At 43.9% G+C, this 15,611-nt stretch overlaps 1 protein-coding gene across 1 annotated transcript in view; it reads left to right on the plus strand.

Annotated features, from left to right (window-relative positions):
• PLXND1 (plexin D1) overlaps positions 1–15,611 on the plus strand; it is a 142,759-nt gene that overhangs the window by 55,156 nt on the left and 71,992 nt on the right. Inside the window, exons 9-12 of the mRNA XM_075006100.1 lie at positions 4,888–4,992; positions 8,743–8,832; positions 10,095–10,188; positions 13,539–13,702. Coding sequence (XP_074862201.1) covers positions 4,888–4,992; positions 8,743–8,832; positions 10,095–10,188; positions 13,539–13,702 — 453 coding nt within the window. The remainder of the gene's footprint in view (positions 1–4,887; positions 4,993–8,742; positions 8,833–10,094; positions 10,189–13,538; positions 13,703–15,611) is intronic.

The following is a 15,611-nucleotide window of genomic DNA, read 5'->3' on the forward strand; positions in this document are numbered from 1 at the left end:
CCTATTTCTCCTTCCAAGGAAAAAAATCTTTCACAGACCATGTTACACCTACTGCCTAATGGTTTTGCTTTTGCTCCTCTAGGGAAAGCATAGCCATCTCAATGACCCTTTGACCACAGAGTCACCTCACAGCTTTTCTGCCTCTAGAATCCTTGGTCTGTCAAAGGAACAAACTGCGTGAACTACTGAGGATTACACTACTCATTTGACCTCAGTGCTGCCAAAGGCAAAAGCCTCCAAAAGGGCTCGGTGAGATGGATCCTGAGGTCCTTATACAGGCAAAACTCCCTCTAGAGCAGGGGTGTCCAACCCACGGCTCACGGGCTGCATGCAGCCCTGGACAGCTAGTAATGTGGCCCCACAAGATTGTAAACTTTTAACATTATTATGTGATTTATATACATTAACTGTATTTTATATGCGGCCCAAGACAATTCCTCTTTACTCAATGCAGCCCAGGCAAGCCAAAAGTTTGGACACCCATACTCTAGAGTCAGTGGGAAATTTGCCTCAGGAGGGGTAGAATAAAAGCTGAGTAAGAAACCTGAAGAATTGCCTTCAGACTTGGATGCGTCTTGAGTATCACTGAATCTCTTGAGTTCACAACTGTTAAATACTGAAAAATATAGAGCAAGTCTTTGAATGATGCTTCAGCGATAAGAATTTAGTTTTAATGAAGGGAGAAATCATCAAATAAAAGTGTATGCCCAAGTGTACCCACATTCCAGAGCACAGTTGCACATGAATATCCAGCTGCTGCATGCACATAAATGCCCTTTTGCACACACAGTTACCTGGTTTGATTGCCTACCTTCAGTTATTGTGTGTCCAAATAAAGCTATACTCCATGCTTACAGACTGTGCCCTCTTTTTCATTTATATGGGCTCTTTTCATTGGCTCATAATACTGATTATTCATGGAGAATATAAGAAATTTTGCCTAGTTGTGAGAGTGAGGGACTGGGAATTAGATCTCCTGGGAGCTGAACCTACCCTGACAATTATTTGTTGTGTGACCTTGAGCAAGTCACATTTTGGTCTGTGTTTCAGTTTCTCCACTTGGAAGAAGATAATGATATTAATACCTACCATGAGACGTAACTTCCTTTTTGCAAAAGTCCTTGACATCCTCAGATGGTAGATGCTGTATAAATGCATAACAGTAATTTAAAAGATTTGTGAACGACTAAATCCCAAAGATTAAATTTTCAAAAGCACCTAATTTTCAAAAATGTCTTATGCAATTACAGCCAGGTATTTTAAGTAATTTAGGCACCTACCTGTCTAGATTAGTGCCTGATAGGATTTTCAAAAGCATCTAATGCAAATGTAAATATATTTTAATATCTGCTCTTGGGAGCCTATGTTTCACTTAGGCTACATCTACACTTACGAAAAACTTAGAAATGGCCATGTTAATGGCCAAATCAAAGGACACTAATGAGGCACTGAAATTAATATTCAGCGCCTCATTAGCATGCCACCAGCCGCTGATAGGAATAAGGGGATTTCGATGTTTGCAGTGCCTTTTCAAAAAGGACCCCCATGTGGACGAGCCACACACGAGCAAAATGCAGCACTTTCGAAGTGCCACAGCTGGTGGTATGCTAATGACATGCTGAATATTCATTTCAGTGCCTCATTAGAATTCTTTGATTTGGCCACTAGCATGGCCATTTCGAAGTTTTTCATAATTATAGACACAGCCTTAGGCTTCTAAGGGTGGGCCTACACTAGACCTGAAAGTCCGTTCTAGCAATGCAATTCCAGCTAAAAATTGCATGGCTGGAATCAACTTATCTAGGATCAACTTATCTGGCTGTCCTCACTGAGGGAGGTCTTCAGATCACTAGGACCTGATAAAATGCATCTTTGAATGCTCAAGGAGCTGACTAAGGAAACATATGTCATTAGGTTTTATTTTTGAGAGGTCATGGAATATGGGAGAGATTTCAGAAGACTTGAAAAGGGCAAATACAGTCCCTATCTCTAAGAAGGGAAACAAGGACAACCCAGGAAGTTACAGACCAGCTTCCAGATGAAGGTACAACTTGGACCTTCACCTCTCTGATGTTTGTTAAGGCACTTGGTGGAGATTTCACCAAGTCTTTTCCACACTCTTGCTTCTCTCACATACCCTTTTATTTTATGAAAATCAAAGCCGTTGAAGAAGCTTTAGCCAATCTGACATGAGTGACTGCCTGGGAACTAGAACTAGACCTGCATCAAGCTTACATCTGAACCCTTAGTTCCTCAGAATTCAAGTAGATTTAGATCTCGTGTCTGGTTTAGGCACATCCTAACTCTGTCCCTTTGAATTGCTATTAACAAGTGGACTAATTCTTATTTGTTTCCACTGATTTTAATAGAATTTCTTGCAGAGCAAGGTACTGTTCAGACCTGAGTCTGAAGTCCTGAGGGCAGCAACCTGAGCAGAAATAATTAAACAGTTGAAAATCTTTCCACATTATGAAAAAACAAGCACCTGTGGCATCTCTGCTGAGAATCAAATGCCACATCAGCTCCACGCAGGAGCATTTTAAAAATTCAAGCCTTTCTCCTTGATCCAGCCATGAATAAGCTAATCAGCTGGAAAGTTCCCTTGCCCCAGTCACTGGTGAACAACAGGAGAAGGGACTGCAGGACAGCCAGTTAATCAGCTCTCTGAGTGTATTTATCTGTCAAGCCAAGCCAGATGCTGTGACATGCAAGGGTACATGAGACTATAGGGGAGCTTTCACATAAATTTTCGATCTCTGGCTGCCTTCACTTTAACTCTTTTTGCTCAAGAAGACTATGGACTGAAATCTCCCTTAAGCCCTTTTCTTTGTTGTTTTTGCCTCTCTCCCCATCTCCAGTGTCTGTCTGTCTGTCTGTCTCTCTCTCCCGCTCTCCCTCTGTTATTTAATCTTCATGATGAGGCAGCCCTGACTGTGCTTGGTTAAGATTGGTGTCGTGATAAGAACTGAAACACATTTTCCATAGTCAAACAAACACTTTAAGATAATTCGTTGACCCTGAAGCCATGCTTACAAGAGTCTGGAGAGAGGCACTTTAAAGTGCTAAGAGTTCCCAGTGCACAGAGCTTCCAGAACTATGAAAATGTTCAGCTGTTTGTCTAACTTGATTTTAATTCCACACTGGTGTAAATCAGGAATATCTCCACTGAAGTCAGTGGAGTTACATGAGAGTAAAACTAGGGTAAGTGAGAAGTGAATCAGACCCTTTATTATACATTATTCTGAATATCAAATCAAATTTACTGCTGTCACTTGCCCCAGTGATTCCACAGTCAAAGGCATTTCTCTGGATATACCCTGGGGTAACTGAGAGACAAATCTGGCCTATTTTGTTGCGGCTATTTGCAGTGTAGTTTATGTCTCATGAAAGAACAGGATGGGTTTGTCATAAAAATCTGGGCTTAGTGTCAGACTCATCAGTCCCAAGTGAGAAGAAAAATAGGGAGAGAGGGACATAGGATGGATGAGTTTTAAAAATCTTTGTTCAGTTTCACTTGGGCTGTGTCTACACGTGCCCCAAACTTCGAAATGGCCATGCAAATGGCCATTTCGAAGTTTACTAATGAAGCGCTGAAATGCATATTCAGCGCTTCATTAGCATGAGGGCGGCAGCCGCGCTTCGAAATTGACGCTCCTTGCCGCCGCGCGGCGCGTCCAGACGGGGCTCCTTTTCGAAAGGATGCCGCCTACTTCGAAGTCCCCTTATTCCCATGAGCTCATTGGAATAAGGGGACTTCGAAGTAGGCGGCGTCCTTTCGAAAAGGAGCCCCGTCTGGACGCGCCGCGCAGCGGCAAGGAGCGTCAATTTCAAAGCGCGGCTGCCGCCTGCATGCTAATGAAGCATTGAATATGCATTTCAGCGCTTCATTAGTAAACTTCGAAATGGCCATTTGCATGGCCATTTCGAAGTTTGGGGCACGTGTAGACACAGCCTTGGATCTTTAAAGTCTGCCATTCCATTTTGGCTGCTTCCTACCGAGCACCTCTTACAAACTTGTTTTCTCCCCCCTTCCCCACCTCCTCATTTTCTCTCTCTCTCACACACACACACGCATGTTCTGTGTCTCTTATGTACACACACGCTTCTGGCATACCAGCCTGCAGAGGAGACAACTGTAACATGAAATCTCTGCAGGGGCTTAAAGACGTGCACTACAATATACAAGGCATTTTGTTTTCTGCTGACAGGAGGGAGTCTCACAGGATGCATTGCCATTGTACAGTGTCTTTTGAGTGTCCCTCTGGCATTTTCCTCCAGCACTTAAGTGACTATAATAAAGGGGCTGCAATAACAGCTTCAGAGCAGCACCTGAGGAAAGCATATGGTTTTGCTTTTGATTTACAAACAGTTTTTTTTACTGTGTGAAGTGAAATATCCGAGCTTGACAGCCCTGTCATGGGGAGACTGAAGTCCCATATAACCCCTGAAGAGGCACTGAAGGCGGGCAGCCCTGCAAGAAGTGTGTTGATTAGTTTTCAGTCCCATTTGGTCTTAGACTGAGACCACCAGCAAGGGTGCCAGTTAGTGCTGGTAGTTGTGAGGACAGATGTCTGCTGGGAATTGAACTTAAGCAGCCATCTTGTTGCTACCACACAGCTGTCAGATGGTATTGATTTTTGGTGACCACCTTCCTGGGCTGGACTTCAACTGGTGACCCCCAGGTAAAAGGTTAAGGTCCCATTCATAGGCCTGTTAGCCAGGCAGTCCCCCCGCTAGCACTGAGTCAACTTTGCATAGTAGGTGTCAGGCTGACTTTAAGTTATGACTGAAGATGATTTTTTCTTGATTTCTCTACATGAGGAGACTCAACATGTTTGAGCAAAGTTTCCATTAACCTTTCTTTGTTTTTTGTCATTTAAATTATAGAGCACCACTGATTGTCCACAGATTGTGCCTGCCATGCTAGAACCGATGCCCACTGGGACTTCTCAAGACTTCACAGTCTCACTGGCTAATGCTGATTTCTCCAAGGTAATTCGATTTTTAGGGAAAGCAAAAAGGTTCAGATGAAGTAACAGAGTGATCCTATTGCGGCATGTAACAAGTCTAAGAGCCAGACGACTGGAGTTTTCTGGGGAAATGCCACTCTCTGCCCATCACAGGATCCAAACATGGTTTGCGATTAGGTTTGGTAAGTGTTGCCAGATGGGCGGCTCAGAGCTGCATACAGCTGTTAAAGGAGCCATTTGCGGCTCTGCATCCACTCACTCATCTGGCTCCCAGTCTCTGCCCTGCCTTGCTGCACTGAAATGAAACTCAATTTAATTGTTTTAACAGCTGGCAGGAGGGATCTGACCATTAAACTGAGTCCAATTTCAGCGCAGCAGGGCAGGGAACTGCCCACACTACCAGTGGGGGAAGGGAATAGGAGGGCTGTGGGGAGCCACGCAAGGAGGTGGCAGTGGTGGCCCAGTGAAGGGAAAGCAGTGGCAGCACATGGAACTCGTGTGAAGTAGGAGTGGGTGCGGGGGAGGCTGAGAGGGATTAAAGCCTGGGGATGGCGGAATGGGGGAGCTGAGAGCCAGGTGGGGCTCTGCCTCCCAGACACAGGGTTGTGGGATACCCCCAGCCAGGGATCCCACAGCTGATGCTGCTGGCCAGGGCTCCGCACCCTAGCTGGCTCCCAGCTGCAGGGTCCCCTCCATCCTCTCAGCCAGGGTTCCCATGGCTGGTGCTGCTGGCCATGGTTCTACAATCCAGCCAGCTTCCCAGCTGCAGGGCTGCCAGGGTCCCCACCCCCCACCCTGTTTTTTGTAAATTTTATGCGTGACAGGCTGCCCTGGCTGGGGATCCCATGGGTGGGACTGCCTGTCCCACATAAGATTTCCAAAAATCTGGTAAGTTTAGCTGAGTAGAGTTTAAGCCAAGAGGTGGGGAGTGTTTTGTGGCTGAGAGGGTTTTAAGCTGGAGACAGGGGTACATTTTTTCCCAGGGGAGAAACTCCTCTCTCCCACCCCACAGCAGTTTTGAATTGCCTTGGTCACAAACTCTTCCTGACTTGTCAAAATGGGTCCCCATCTTGAAAAGGCTGGGAACCACTGTCATACAGGAATGATCCTCAAAGGCAGTTAGGCATCTATCTCCCATTAAAATCAAGTCTTGTTGCAGCTTACCCATTTCCACCTTACATTAGAGTCAGAAATAGCTGTAGTAGCAGAGAATATTCATGGAAAGCAGCCATCTGGGTGGGTGGGTTGAAATAGAAAAAGCAAAGGGAAAATTCAGGTTGCATAGATATTCTCTAGGGATCTATTCTAGTTAATGCCAGACCTTTCATGGCATGCATGCAATATGTGGATTTATGTGCATTGTAAAATATCCACTAGAACAAAATGTTTGGAGGAAATAAAATTCACACTTTTTGTGGCTATGTTTTCCATGTTCCATCCTGTGAGCCTGCAGGTGTCTGGCTCTCTCGAGGGAATGCTTACCAAGCTGTGGGCTGGGCAATCCCCAGGGCCCTACTCCTGGAAAAGAAAGAAACACTATTAAAAGGGAAAGCTAGCATGAAGACTGAGTCTAGTCCAAAAATATGTGTAGAAAACCATGCACTGTCCAGACCATGGGTTGGAATTCAGGTCAGAAAAGAAATTTTAACTTTTGAAAAAATGACGTCCCTTTCTGTGAAATCTGGGTGGTTGCATGGGGCAAATGATAGCAGCAGCCATAGAGCGATGTGTTCTAGAAGCCAGGAAGGGACAGAGTAAATAGCAGAGTGGTGTGGAACTACTTCAATAAATGCTGGTATTTATGGAAAAGGGCCTTGTGTTGTTTTGTCAGATTCTCAACTGCACTGTGCAATTGTGAGCCTAATTCATCTGCACAGTTACTATAAAAATGCAAGCCAAATGGGGGAATGTACACACCAGTAATCCTTCATCTTGTTTTTTATTTAGAGTGATGAGCAGATGGTGGGCATGTCTTCAGGCGTAAAGGGCTTGAGCAGCAGGCATGCAGGATGAGGCTGTAGGGTTGTGATGTTAATAAAGCTTTGGGAAAACCTTGTTCTATGCATTACCACAGCAAAGAAAACTGTTCTCTGCTGTCGCTTGGTTACAGTTTCCTGTATAAGGTCTGGCATTTATAAATAAGAATGTGCCCCTCTATTGTCAGCAAAATGGGACAGAATCTGGCTTCCTCTGTGGAGCCACAAGGTGGCTGAAGAGGAAGACATTGCACATGTAATCTGACGGGCAGCAGAGTAAACAGGAAGGTTACCGAGGCACCTCAGTTCCCAAAAGACAGTCCAGACGACCTCCCTGCAGTTTTACTTCCTCACTCCTCCCATCTGCAAAATCCTCCCGGAGCAGCAGGACAAGATTAGTTCTGCTCCATTGCTTTGGAGAAGCTCTGTAAACACCCATGGTCATTCCCAGCATAGAGGGGATCCAGGAAGTCAGATCCAGTTTAGCAGCCTTTGAGACTGCTAATGTGTTAAGGAAAGAGGGAGAGCGAATGGATCAGTTGAAGAATGTATGTTATTTTGGGGTAATAATTCACAATGAAAGGATTTCAGCCTTGTTCTTGTTGCTACACACGTGCTTTCTGAGTCAGTATGCTCCTGCCATGAATCAGGACCTTCTTTCATATTCACACTTTCTTATCAAATATGAATGGTGTTTTTATGGTGTATTTAGTGCTCATTAAGGGTGCTGGACTTACGGCCTTGGAGAGGGGATTGATTTACACAGTCTGTATACTTTAGGGAAACCGGGAGCAGAATTTGTCTTGTGGTGTTATTTGTACCATAGTGTAGGGGCAATATATTTTTGAAAAATACCCTATGCCGGAGTCGTATTTGTACCCAGGCCCTCTCATAGGTCCAGAGAGTCTTGGCACGCTGACACGTTTTGAGGCCTCTAACCATAAAAATGGCAACGCATGAAAACAAAATAAGGCACCAAAGAAGAGTGAGACAAAATTTGCATATTTTTTGCTTAACGAATGCTACTCTAGCCTTTGCTTGTGCAAATGCACTAATTATTGAGGGATGCGCGTAAAACAAGTTGTAAAACTTATCAAATGCCAACAACTTAACAGTGTCTAAATTTGAAACCTTCTTTGAGCTTGAGGCCAAGGCCAAATGGCCCTCCTGACTCTGCTCTGATCAGTCCTGTGTGTACCACAGCTCTGCTCAGCACAGTTTTAGGTGGACAAGAGTGACTTTAAATACAGATGACTGGCCACATTACAGTTCAGCTTAGGCAAGACAGCTAGAGACCAATATGGCTCTTGGTGTAACTCAGAGTGGCCTCCAGGCCATTCTAAAGTCCATCCTTATAAAAGACCCCTATATGTCAATATGCTGGCTGAGGATTTCCAGAGTACTATACACTATATACCATGCCACCTTCCACCTTTCATCAAGATGTGGATTGCCTGACTTCAAGGGAACTCTTCAGTTGTCTTGTCAGAGCAGCTTTCCTGCAGCAGACAGGGGACAGTGTGATTTTTAGCATGACAGCCATTGAGCGAATACTCACTTTTTAATTTATCATTAACCAGGGTTAATCATAGTCTGTAATTCACAAATTAAAAGTTTTGGGTCCTGTTCAGTCTCTGACTAATATATACATTGGTGACTCCAGTGATGCACACCTTTACTTCTGATGTTCACAGGAGAAAGAGATCAGAACCAAGCCCTGCAGCTGCATTCATTTCTGACTTTAATGGAAAAAATGGAAAAGCGTATTGTTGCAAACACTCTTCTCTTGCTTTTAGGGCACTCTTTTGGAATGTAATTTTGGAACTGATAGGACATTTGAAGCCAGATGGGTGAATGCCTCCACCGTCCAGTGCAGCAGTGTACTGGTAAGTATGTGGGCAGAGGATCTGCAAGGCAGTCTGGTTTTATTTCAAACAGGGGCATTTGGTTAGGGCCCATCTCAGCCCTCCCCCTACCTAACATACAACAAATAAAATAACCCCTGCCCCTCAAGCAATGTGGAATTGGAAAGGAAACAAAGCAGCTTTTAGCATTGCCAGAAAGATGCCCCAGAGTGCTCTTTGCATATGCTGATGGCCGGGGAGCACATTCCAGAGTCACAGGCACTCTGCTTCCTGTTTTCTGTGCATTATCCCATGGGACTGTCTAGCAGCTCTCTCCCCACCCAGTCTAAGCGTTAGTACATTAGTTCCCAGCATATCCCAATACCCTTCACTGGCCTTATTTAGAGAGTTCCTATTTCAGGGTTTATCTAATCCTGTTGTTTCTAATCTGCCCATAGGCAATGCTCAGTATTGCAGGAAAGAGCATTTTGTCACTTGAGTTTCAGTCTTGAGAGGTGCTCAGTCCTCCCAACTTCTGTTGGTTTCAGTGGTAGATGAGGACTCTCAGCATCTTGCTGAATTGAGCTTTACAAGGACTAATCATGTCTCCCCCCGACCCCCGAGCCCATAGCAAAAATCCCCTTAGCCTCAGTGATAGCAGGCTTGTGTCCTGTATCTGCTGAACATGTGCCATGGATTTGTGGAGTGACTGTATCAGCTATGGGAATGGTGGGGAATGTATAACAACTTGGAAAGGAAAAAAGATTCTGTAGCTGAAGAATAATCCCTTATTTGCATACATTGATCTCAGTATCCATTAATAATGTCCCCAAAACATCCAAGTTCCTATAGTGCTGCTATAGAATTAGGTGCTGTCTTGGCAGAACAGGGTTCCGAGAGAAACATTTTAAAAAGACGTTTGAGGGGCAAGTTTTCCCTAAGCATATATTTTGGTGGAATATTTTAAAATCTGTAGGCAAGGCAGACTCTTGCATTTGCTTGCTCATTTCCACTTAGCAATCAGCAGATACAGAACCCTGTGTAATAATGCATCCCCAGTGGATGGTTCTGTGTTTGCTCTATTAAAAAAAAAAACTGAGGACAGAAAAAATACTCCTTACCTTTTTCTCTGCTTCCCCTATTAATGATTAGCACTTCTCATTCTGGGAAACAATGCTGTAAAGCATGTGAGCACTGTAATAATAAAGGATGATAGTCCTGTTGCGTGTGTGTATGGGTTGTGGGGAGTAATCTGCTGTTATAGTAAATTTCATTAGAACATGTTTGTTTCTTTGTTCATGCAGCTTCACACATTAGAAAAAAGCCATATCTTCCCGGTAAACCTTCAGCTGAAGAATAAGCCAGACAAATTCATTGACAGTCCACAGACAATGACAGGTTTGAGCTGAAGATATTTTTCACTCTGCTTTAATTTGGTTAGGTTAAGATTCCTAAAAACCTAACAAAACTCTAGCAGCACAAGAGAGTGAGTGCTCTGAGTATGAGATGTAGGCATACAAGTCACACAAATCTTTACACACATCTTAACTTGCATGCACGTGGGTATACACATAGACCATATTGCAGATACATTTACCCCATCCGCACAGACAAACACGCATACACAGCTATAGACACAAATCCTGTGTACACACACACACAGACAGAGAGAGAGAGGCTAACATGCCGGTTTAGCCCACTTGCTTGTCAGTCGTGTATAGAAGAGAACATTTTGAAATAATAGAACTCAGCAGAAAATGTGAAGTGTCTCCCAGGGTCACTGAAGGAATTTAGCTCAAAAGAGATAAGCATAAGTGGGGGAGCGCCCTCGCAGAAGCTTTTATGAGAAATGGGAACAACATTTAATGCATTTTAAAAATGCACTTAAAATCTTGAGAAGGAATAGAAAATGCAAACGTAATTCGCCTTGATCCATGTTGTAGCTCTTGGAAAAATACAGGGGTTGTTTGAAAAGCTTTTTGCTGCATCTACAAACTAGACAAGGAGCAAAGAAGTTAAATTAGAGGCACCCAAAGCAGTAGGGGAGTGATGGTGCCCTGCTCTAGTGGCTTTTCTCCTCGGTGTTGTAATGTGCACCAACATGTTCCACATTAATTGGTCCATTTAGACCCTGCTGGTGTGCACTAAAGGTTCCCTAGCATGCTTGAGTCTAATGCTGAACCTGGACTAGGTTATAACACGCTAAGGAGCTCATAGTATGTATCTGGGGACTAATGAACTAATTAATTCACAGCCTGTTTGTGTATTTTAGAAATCATACTCCCAGTAACATTCATTGCCTTATGTGTAGACAAGCGCCTATATTAGGACAGAATAAGCTCTGTAGACTGGCCAGCCTATATTTAATGTTCATACACTGACTGCCTCCTCTGTCCTGCCTCTCTACCTTTGCCATGCTTTGGACTTTCTGGCTAAAACTGTGCTGATGTTGGAAGTGGCATCTATGTGGTGAATTCACCTTTCACTTACACCAGCTTTACATAATTATGACTCCAATGACTTCATAGAGTTGCTTCTAGTTTATATTGGTGTGAGAGGAGGATCAGGCTCTTAGGAAGAGGTAAAATGAGAAACACTGAAGCACAGCAGTTATAAGTCCATATAGATGGGTTTCATGGTAGGATGTGGCTGGGTGAAAGGAGGTATCTTGCAGGGGAATCAAGCAGTGGAGCTAAAAATTGAAAACTCTGTATGAGGGGAGCATGAGTAAGAGATTCTGAGGAGCTGAGAAGTAGCTGTTGGAGAGAATCAGGCTGAAGGCACTTTGATTTCTTGAGCTAATCTAGGTGATGAATAGCAGAGGGAAAGGAGCACTGAGATGGGGTCACTTCTCTTCAAAACAGAGGATACTTGAGCCTCCAGATGAGTGTTCTTGGGATCAGGAAAGACAGAAAGGGGAAACACCTATGGCCTCCTAAATCACAGACTCTGTCAAAGAGCATTGAAGCCACATCCATAGTTTCATGGAGGAGTGGTTAGTTATGTGGCCCAAGTTTGGATTCACATTTGCGATTTGATCAGCCTTTCTACCATCTGCTCTAGTTCCACTCTACCAGTCAGACTGCTACATTTGAAATGACAGAGAGGTTCACAAAAACAATTGCAGACCAGGACCAAAATGTATGTGGACAGTTGTACACCAGTATAACCAGTGGGAATGAGTGCCCTGTACTCCTTGGAAATCCTTAGATTTACAGCCAAGCCCACTTCAGCTTCTGCTATATGCAAACCATCCTGCTCATCTGCTAGCTGCCATATGCTATATGGGTCAATATATACATTTGGTTTGGGGTTTGATTGAACATCTCCTGTATAACTCCTCTCTTGGCCTCGGTCAACTTACTTTTGATTTTCCCCAAGCTCATTGGGTTTTTTTCTACCTTTCTTTATCAGTCTTATTCTAAATCATGTTTCTGTTCCAAAAATATCAAAGAAAGTACAAGCCTATCAGTGTGATACACTGAGTCAGGGAGCTAAACCAGCATTTTTTTGCATGGAAAATATGGGATTTCCATGCATAATTTTGAAGACTCAGTAGCCTAAGCATAGGTGAATTATTGCATTTATGCATGTGATTGGAAGATTGGAAAGGGCACAGAACTCCAGACAAAAAGTTGGCAATGGTTTGTTTAAGTGGCTAGAGCAGGGAGATGAGATTCTTAGGTGCTCTTGCTGTCTCACATGTGACTTGCCCTGTGACTTCAGACAGGTCACAGAGGTCTGTGTTATCAGAAAAGTTAATATATTTTGGGGGTCTCCATTCCAGGGTGTTCAGTTTGAGACAGCCAAGGTCTGTTTTGGCAAAATGCTGAACATATGCATGTCCAGCTAAAGTCAGTAACAGCTGTTCATACCCCTGGAACCAGGCCCCACGTGTTTCAAGTATGGTGCCCCTAAGCAAAGGAACTAAAAATCAGTGGCAGCTTTTGAAAATGTAGCCTTTTGATGCCCCAGTTTCCTCCCTGTAAATAGGTAGGGGATCTGCATATGAACACTGGGAGGATCCATTAATTGTTTCTTTGAGATTCTCTCTGGTGACCAGAGGCATGCCGTAGTGTGATTATCTCATTGTTTTACACTTTCCTGCAAGAGTGTGCATCTGAGGGGGTGGGGTGGTGAAAATAATGTTTCCTGAACATGTCTGAATGTTGATTCATAGGATACCTACAATCGGTGACTAAGGGCTTGAGGGCTGAGAAGGTTACATAACCTGGGCATCAGCTAATAAAGAGGTGGAAGCACTGTAGAAGAATCTTTAGGAAGCAGAGACAAACAAACCTAATGGGAGCAGCAAGTCAAGAGAGCTCAGAACTGCTAAAGGGAATGTAAATATTGTACAAAACATTGTAACAATTACATTTTTGTCAAAACATGGAAGCAATATGATTGCTTTGGTAGGAGTCAGCTGTACTGAGCTGCTTCCCATGTGAATACCAAGAATTAGAACAATGTAACATAAACTGACAAACGGGTTTTGGGTTTTATTTAATGCTGAATCATGTGGTAGTGGGAATGAGTGCCCAGTAACTGTGGGAAATCCTGAGGCTCTCAGCCAAGGCACCTTCAGGTTGTGCTATGTGCAAACCGTCCTGCTCTTCTGTTGGATTTCACATGCTGTGTGGGTTAATACATACAGTTGATTTGATGTTCAATTGTACGCAGCTAAGCACAGTCATGCAAGGCCTAGGCTTGGGAACTCACACTCTCTGTTGTCTCCTGTGGTTTAGTGGAGATCTATAACTGTGCAACGGGAAGTGCAGACTGTTCTCAGTGCCTTGGGAGAGAGGACCTGGGGCACCGATGCATCTGGAGTGAGAGCAACTCCATTTGCAGACTGAACACTGAATCCCCACAAATTCCAGTTGTGTGTCCTGCTCCAGACATTAGGAAGGTAAGACTTGAATGCAGCAGGCGCAAAGTGTTCTGCTTGTCAACATCACTCCATATAATGTAACAAATAACACAGTCCTGACTTTCAAAACCAAGGGGAAGGTCATCTACCACCAGCCGTTCAGTGGGCACAACTGAGAAATCCTGCGTTATGTTTGACACAAGACAAGTTCAAGACTGGCACCAATCTATTCACCAATTTGTTATGCTTCCCAGTCACCTGAAAACTCCAGACTAGCTGCAGATGATAGCTAGAATTGATAGGTCTGCATTGCTCTAAGGGGAAAAACAGAACTCATCAGTCTGTCCAAGGCCATGTGTTGTTTTGGGGAAGATGGGAAAATCAAATGGACTCATGTTCAGAATGATTTTTTGCAGAATTAACCAGAAGACTCATAAGCTGGGAATAGTCATTAAACTGGGTACAGATAAAATAATAACCTGCACCCAGAATTCTATCTTCGTGTGTCCTGAAGTTTCATGGTGGCTGAATGAACCATATGTCAGTGTGTTTTAGAGAGAGTCCAAAGTCTAGATTTGGATCCTAACTTTCCCATTGTTCTGACATGTTTTTGAATCCTGGGTTTTGATTAGAAACAGGGCACGAGCCACCAACATCCACTCCGGCTGCAGAGTCCCACAGAATAGTGTGTAGTTAGGAAATACTAAGATCAACTTCATAGTACGAGCAAAAATGTGAAGAAAAAAGATCCTATGGAAAGCAGCTAATAAATCCCCTAAAACAGGAGATGAGTTTACAGCTGTCTGTTCATAAGTTGGTGTTGTACCACTGTGTTTACGTACTTCCTGTAGACCATTCCAGCTTGTCACTACCACAGGCTCGACATGGGGAATGAGATGTTCTCTGATGAGCCTTCCCTGCCCACATATAAAATATTATTAGCCCCTTGCAAAAAAAAAATGGAAACAAACTACAAGAATTCAGGTTTCAGGATGTCACAGGAGCACGGTGCTGTTTTCTTAGCAGACATTGGACATTGAATCTAAATCCTCTGTCACAGAAACATGCCAGCTTTGCTGTAGTGTTTACAGAAGCATTCTCAGGAGAAGGAGAACTGTATAGAGAAGGGGCGCTGAGCTTAGGAGTGGAACATTATCAGCTTTAACCAGCTTGGTGGAAGAAGGAGCCTCCGTTCTTGACCTTCCACCTCCTGGCTTACACCATGTTGTGTTGGCAGCAGCTACAGTGAGAGGCAAGCTGCAAATGCACTCCAGAGGAAAGCTGATGCTACCAGACAGCTTTTTGCTGGCTTTATTTGTTGATAAGTTTGTTAAATGTAAAGGGCCTTTCCTAAGGGCCATGTATTTAATAGGAACAGATGAATAGCAAAATCAAAGCACTACCAAACTGACAGTGACAAAGCAAATCTTCCATGGATATGCAGTAAAATGCCATGATAACCTGCAGCCCTAATACTGTTCACAGTGGTTCCATTCCAACTAAGCAGATGAGAGAAAGAAACAAAGTGATTCAGTGGGAGGTAGCCTGCTCTGTCTCATTCAAGGAAGCAACGGCCCAACACAATATTAGGGAGAGGTACTTGTGCCCAGCCAATGTCCAGTTCTTTATGTATTTGTTTATTTGTTGAACCTGGAGACCCCCGTCAGAGGTTATAACCCCATAATGGTAGGCACCATCCACACACATAATGAGGAGATTGTGCTTCCTGCAAAGAGCTAACAGTCTCAGAAGATCCTGCTGCTCCACTCTGTCTCCTAAATTGTTATGCAGAGTTGTTGTGTTGCCCTCCAGAGGTGGCTGCATTTTCAGTGGCAGATACAGTGATCTCTGTCCCCACCGAGGGCACCAGAGTCACCCGAGAAATGCCTTCCGGTTCACAAAGCTCTTGCAGGAAGAGCACACTGAGGAGATGGCCCATGCATCTGAA

Source organism: Carettochelys insculpta, chromosome 11 (genome assembly GCF_033958435.1).
Source record: "Carettochelys insculpta isolate YL-2023 chromosome 11, ASM3395843v1, whole genome shotgun sequence".
NCBI lineage: Eukaryota > Metazoa > Chordata > Testudines > Carettochelyidae > Carettochelys > Carettochelys insculpta.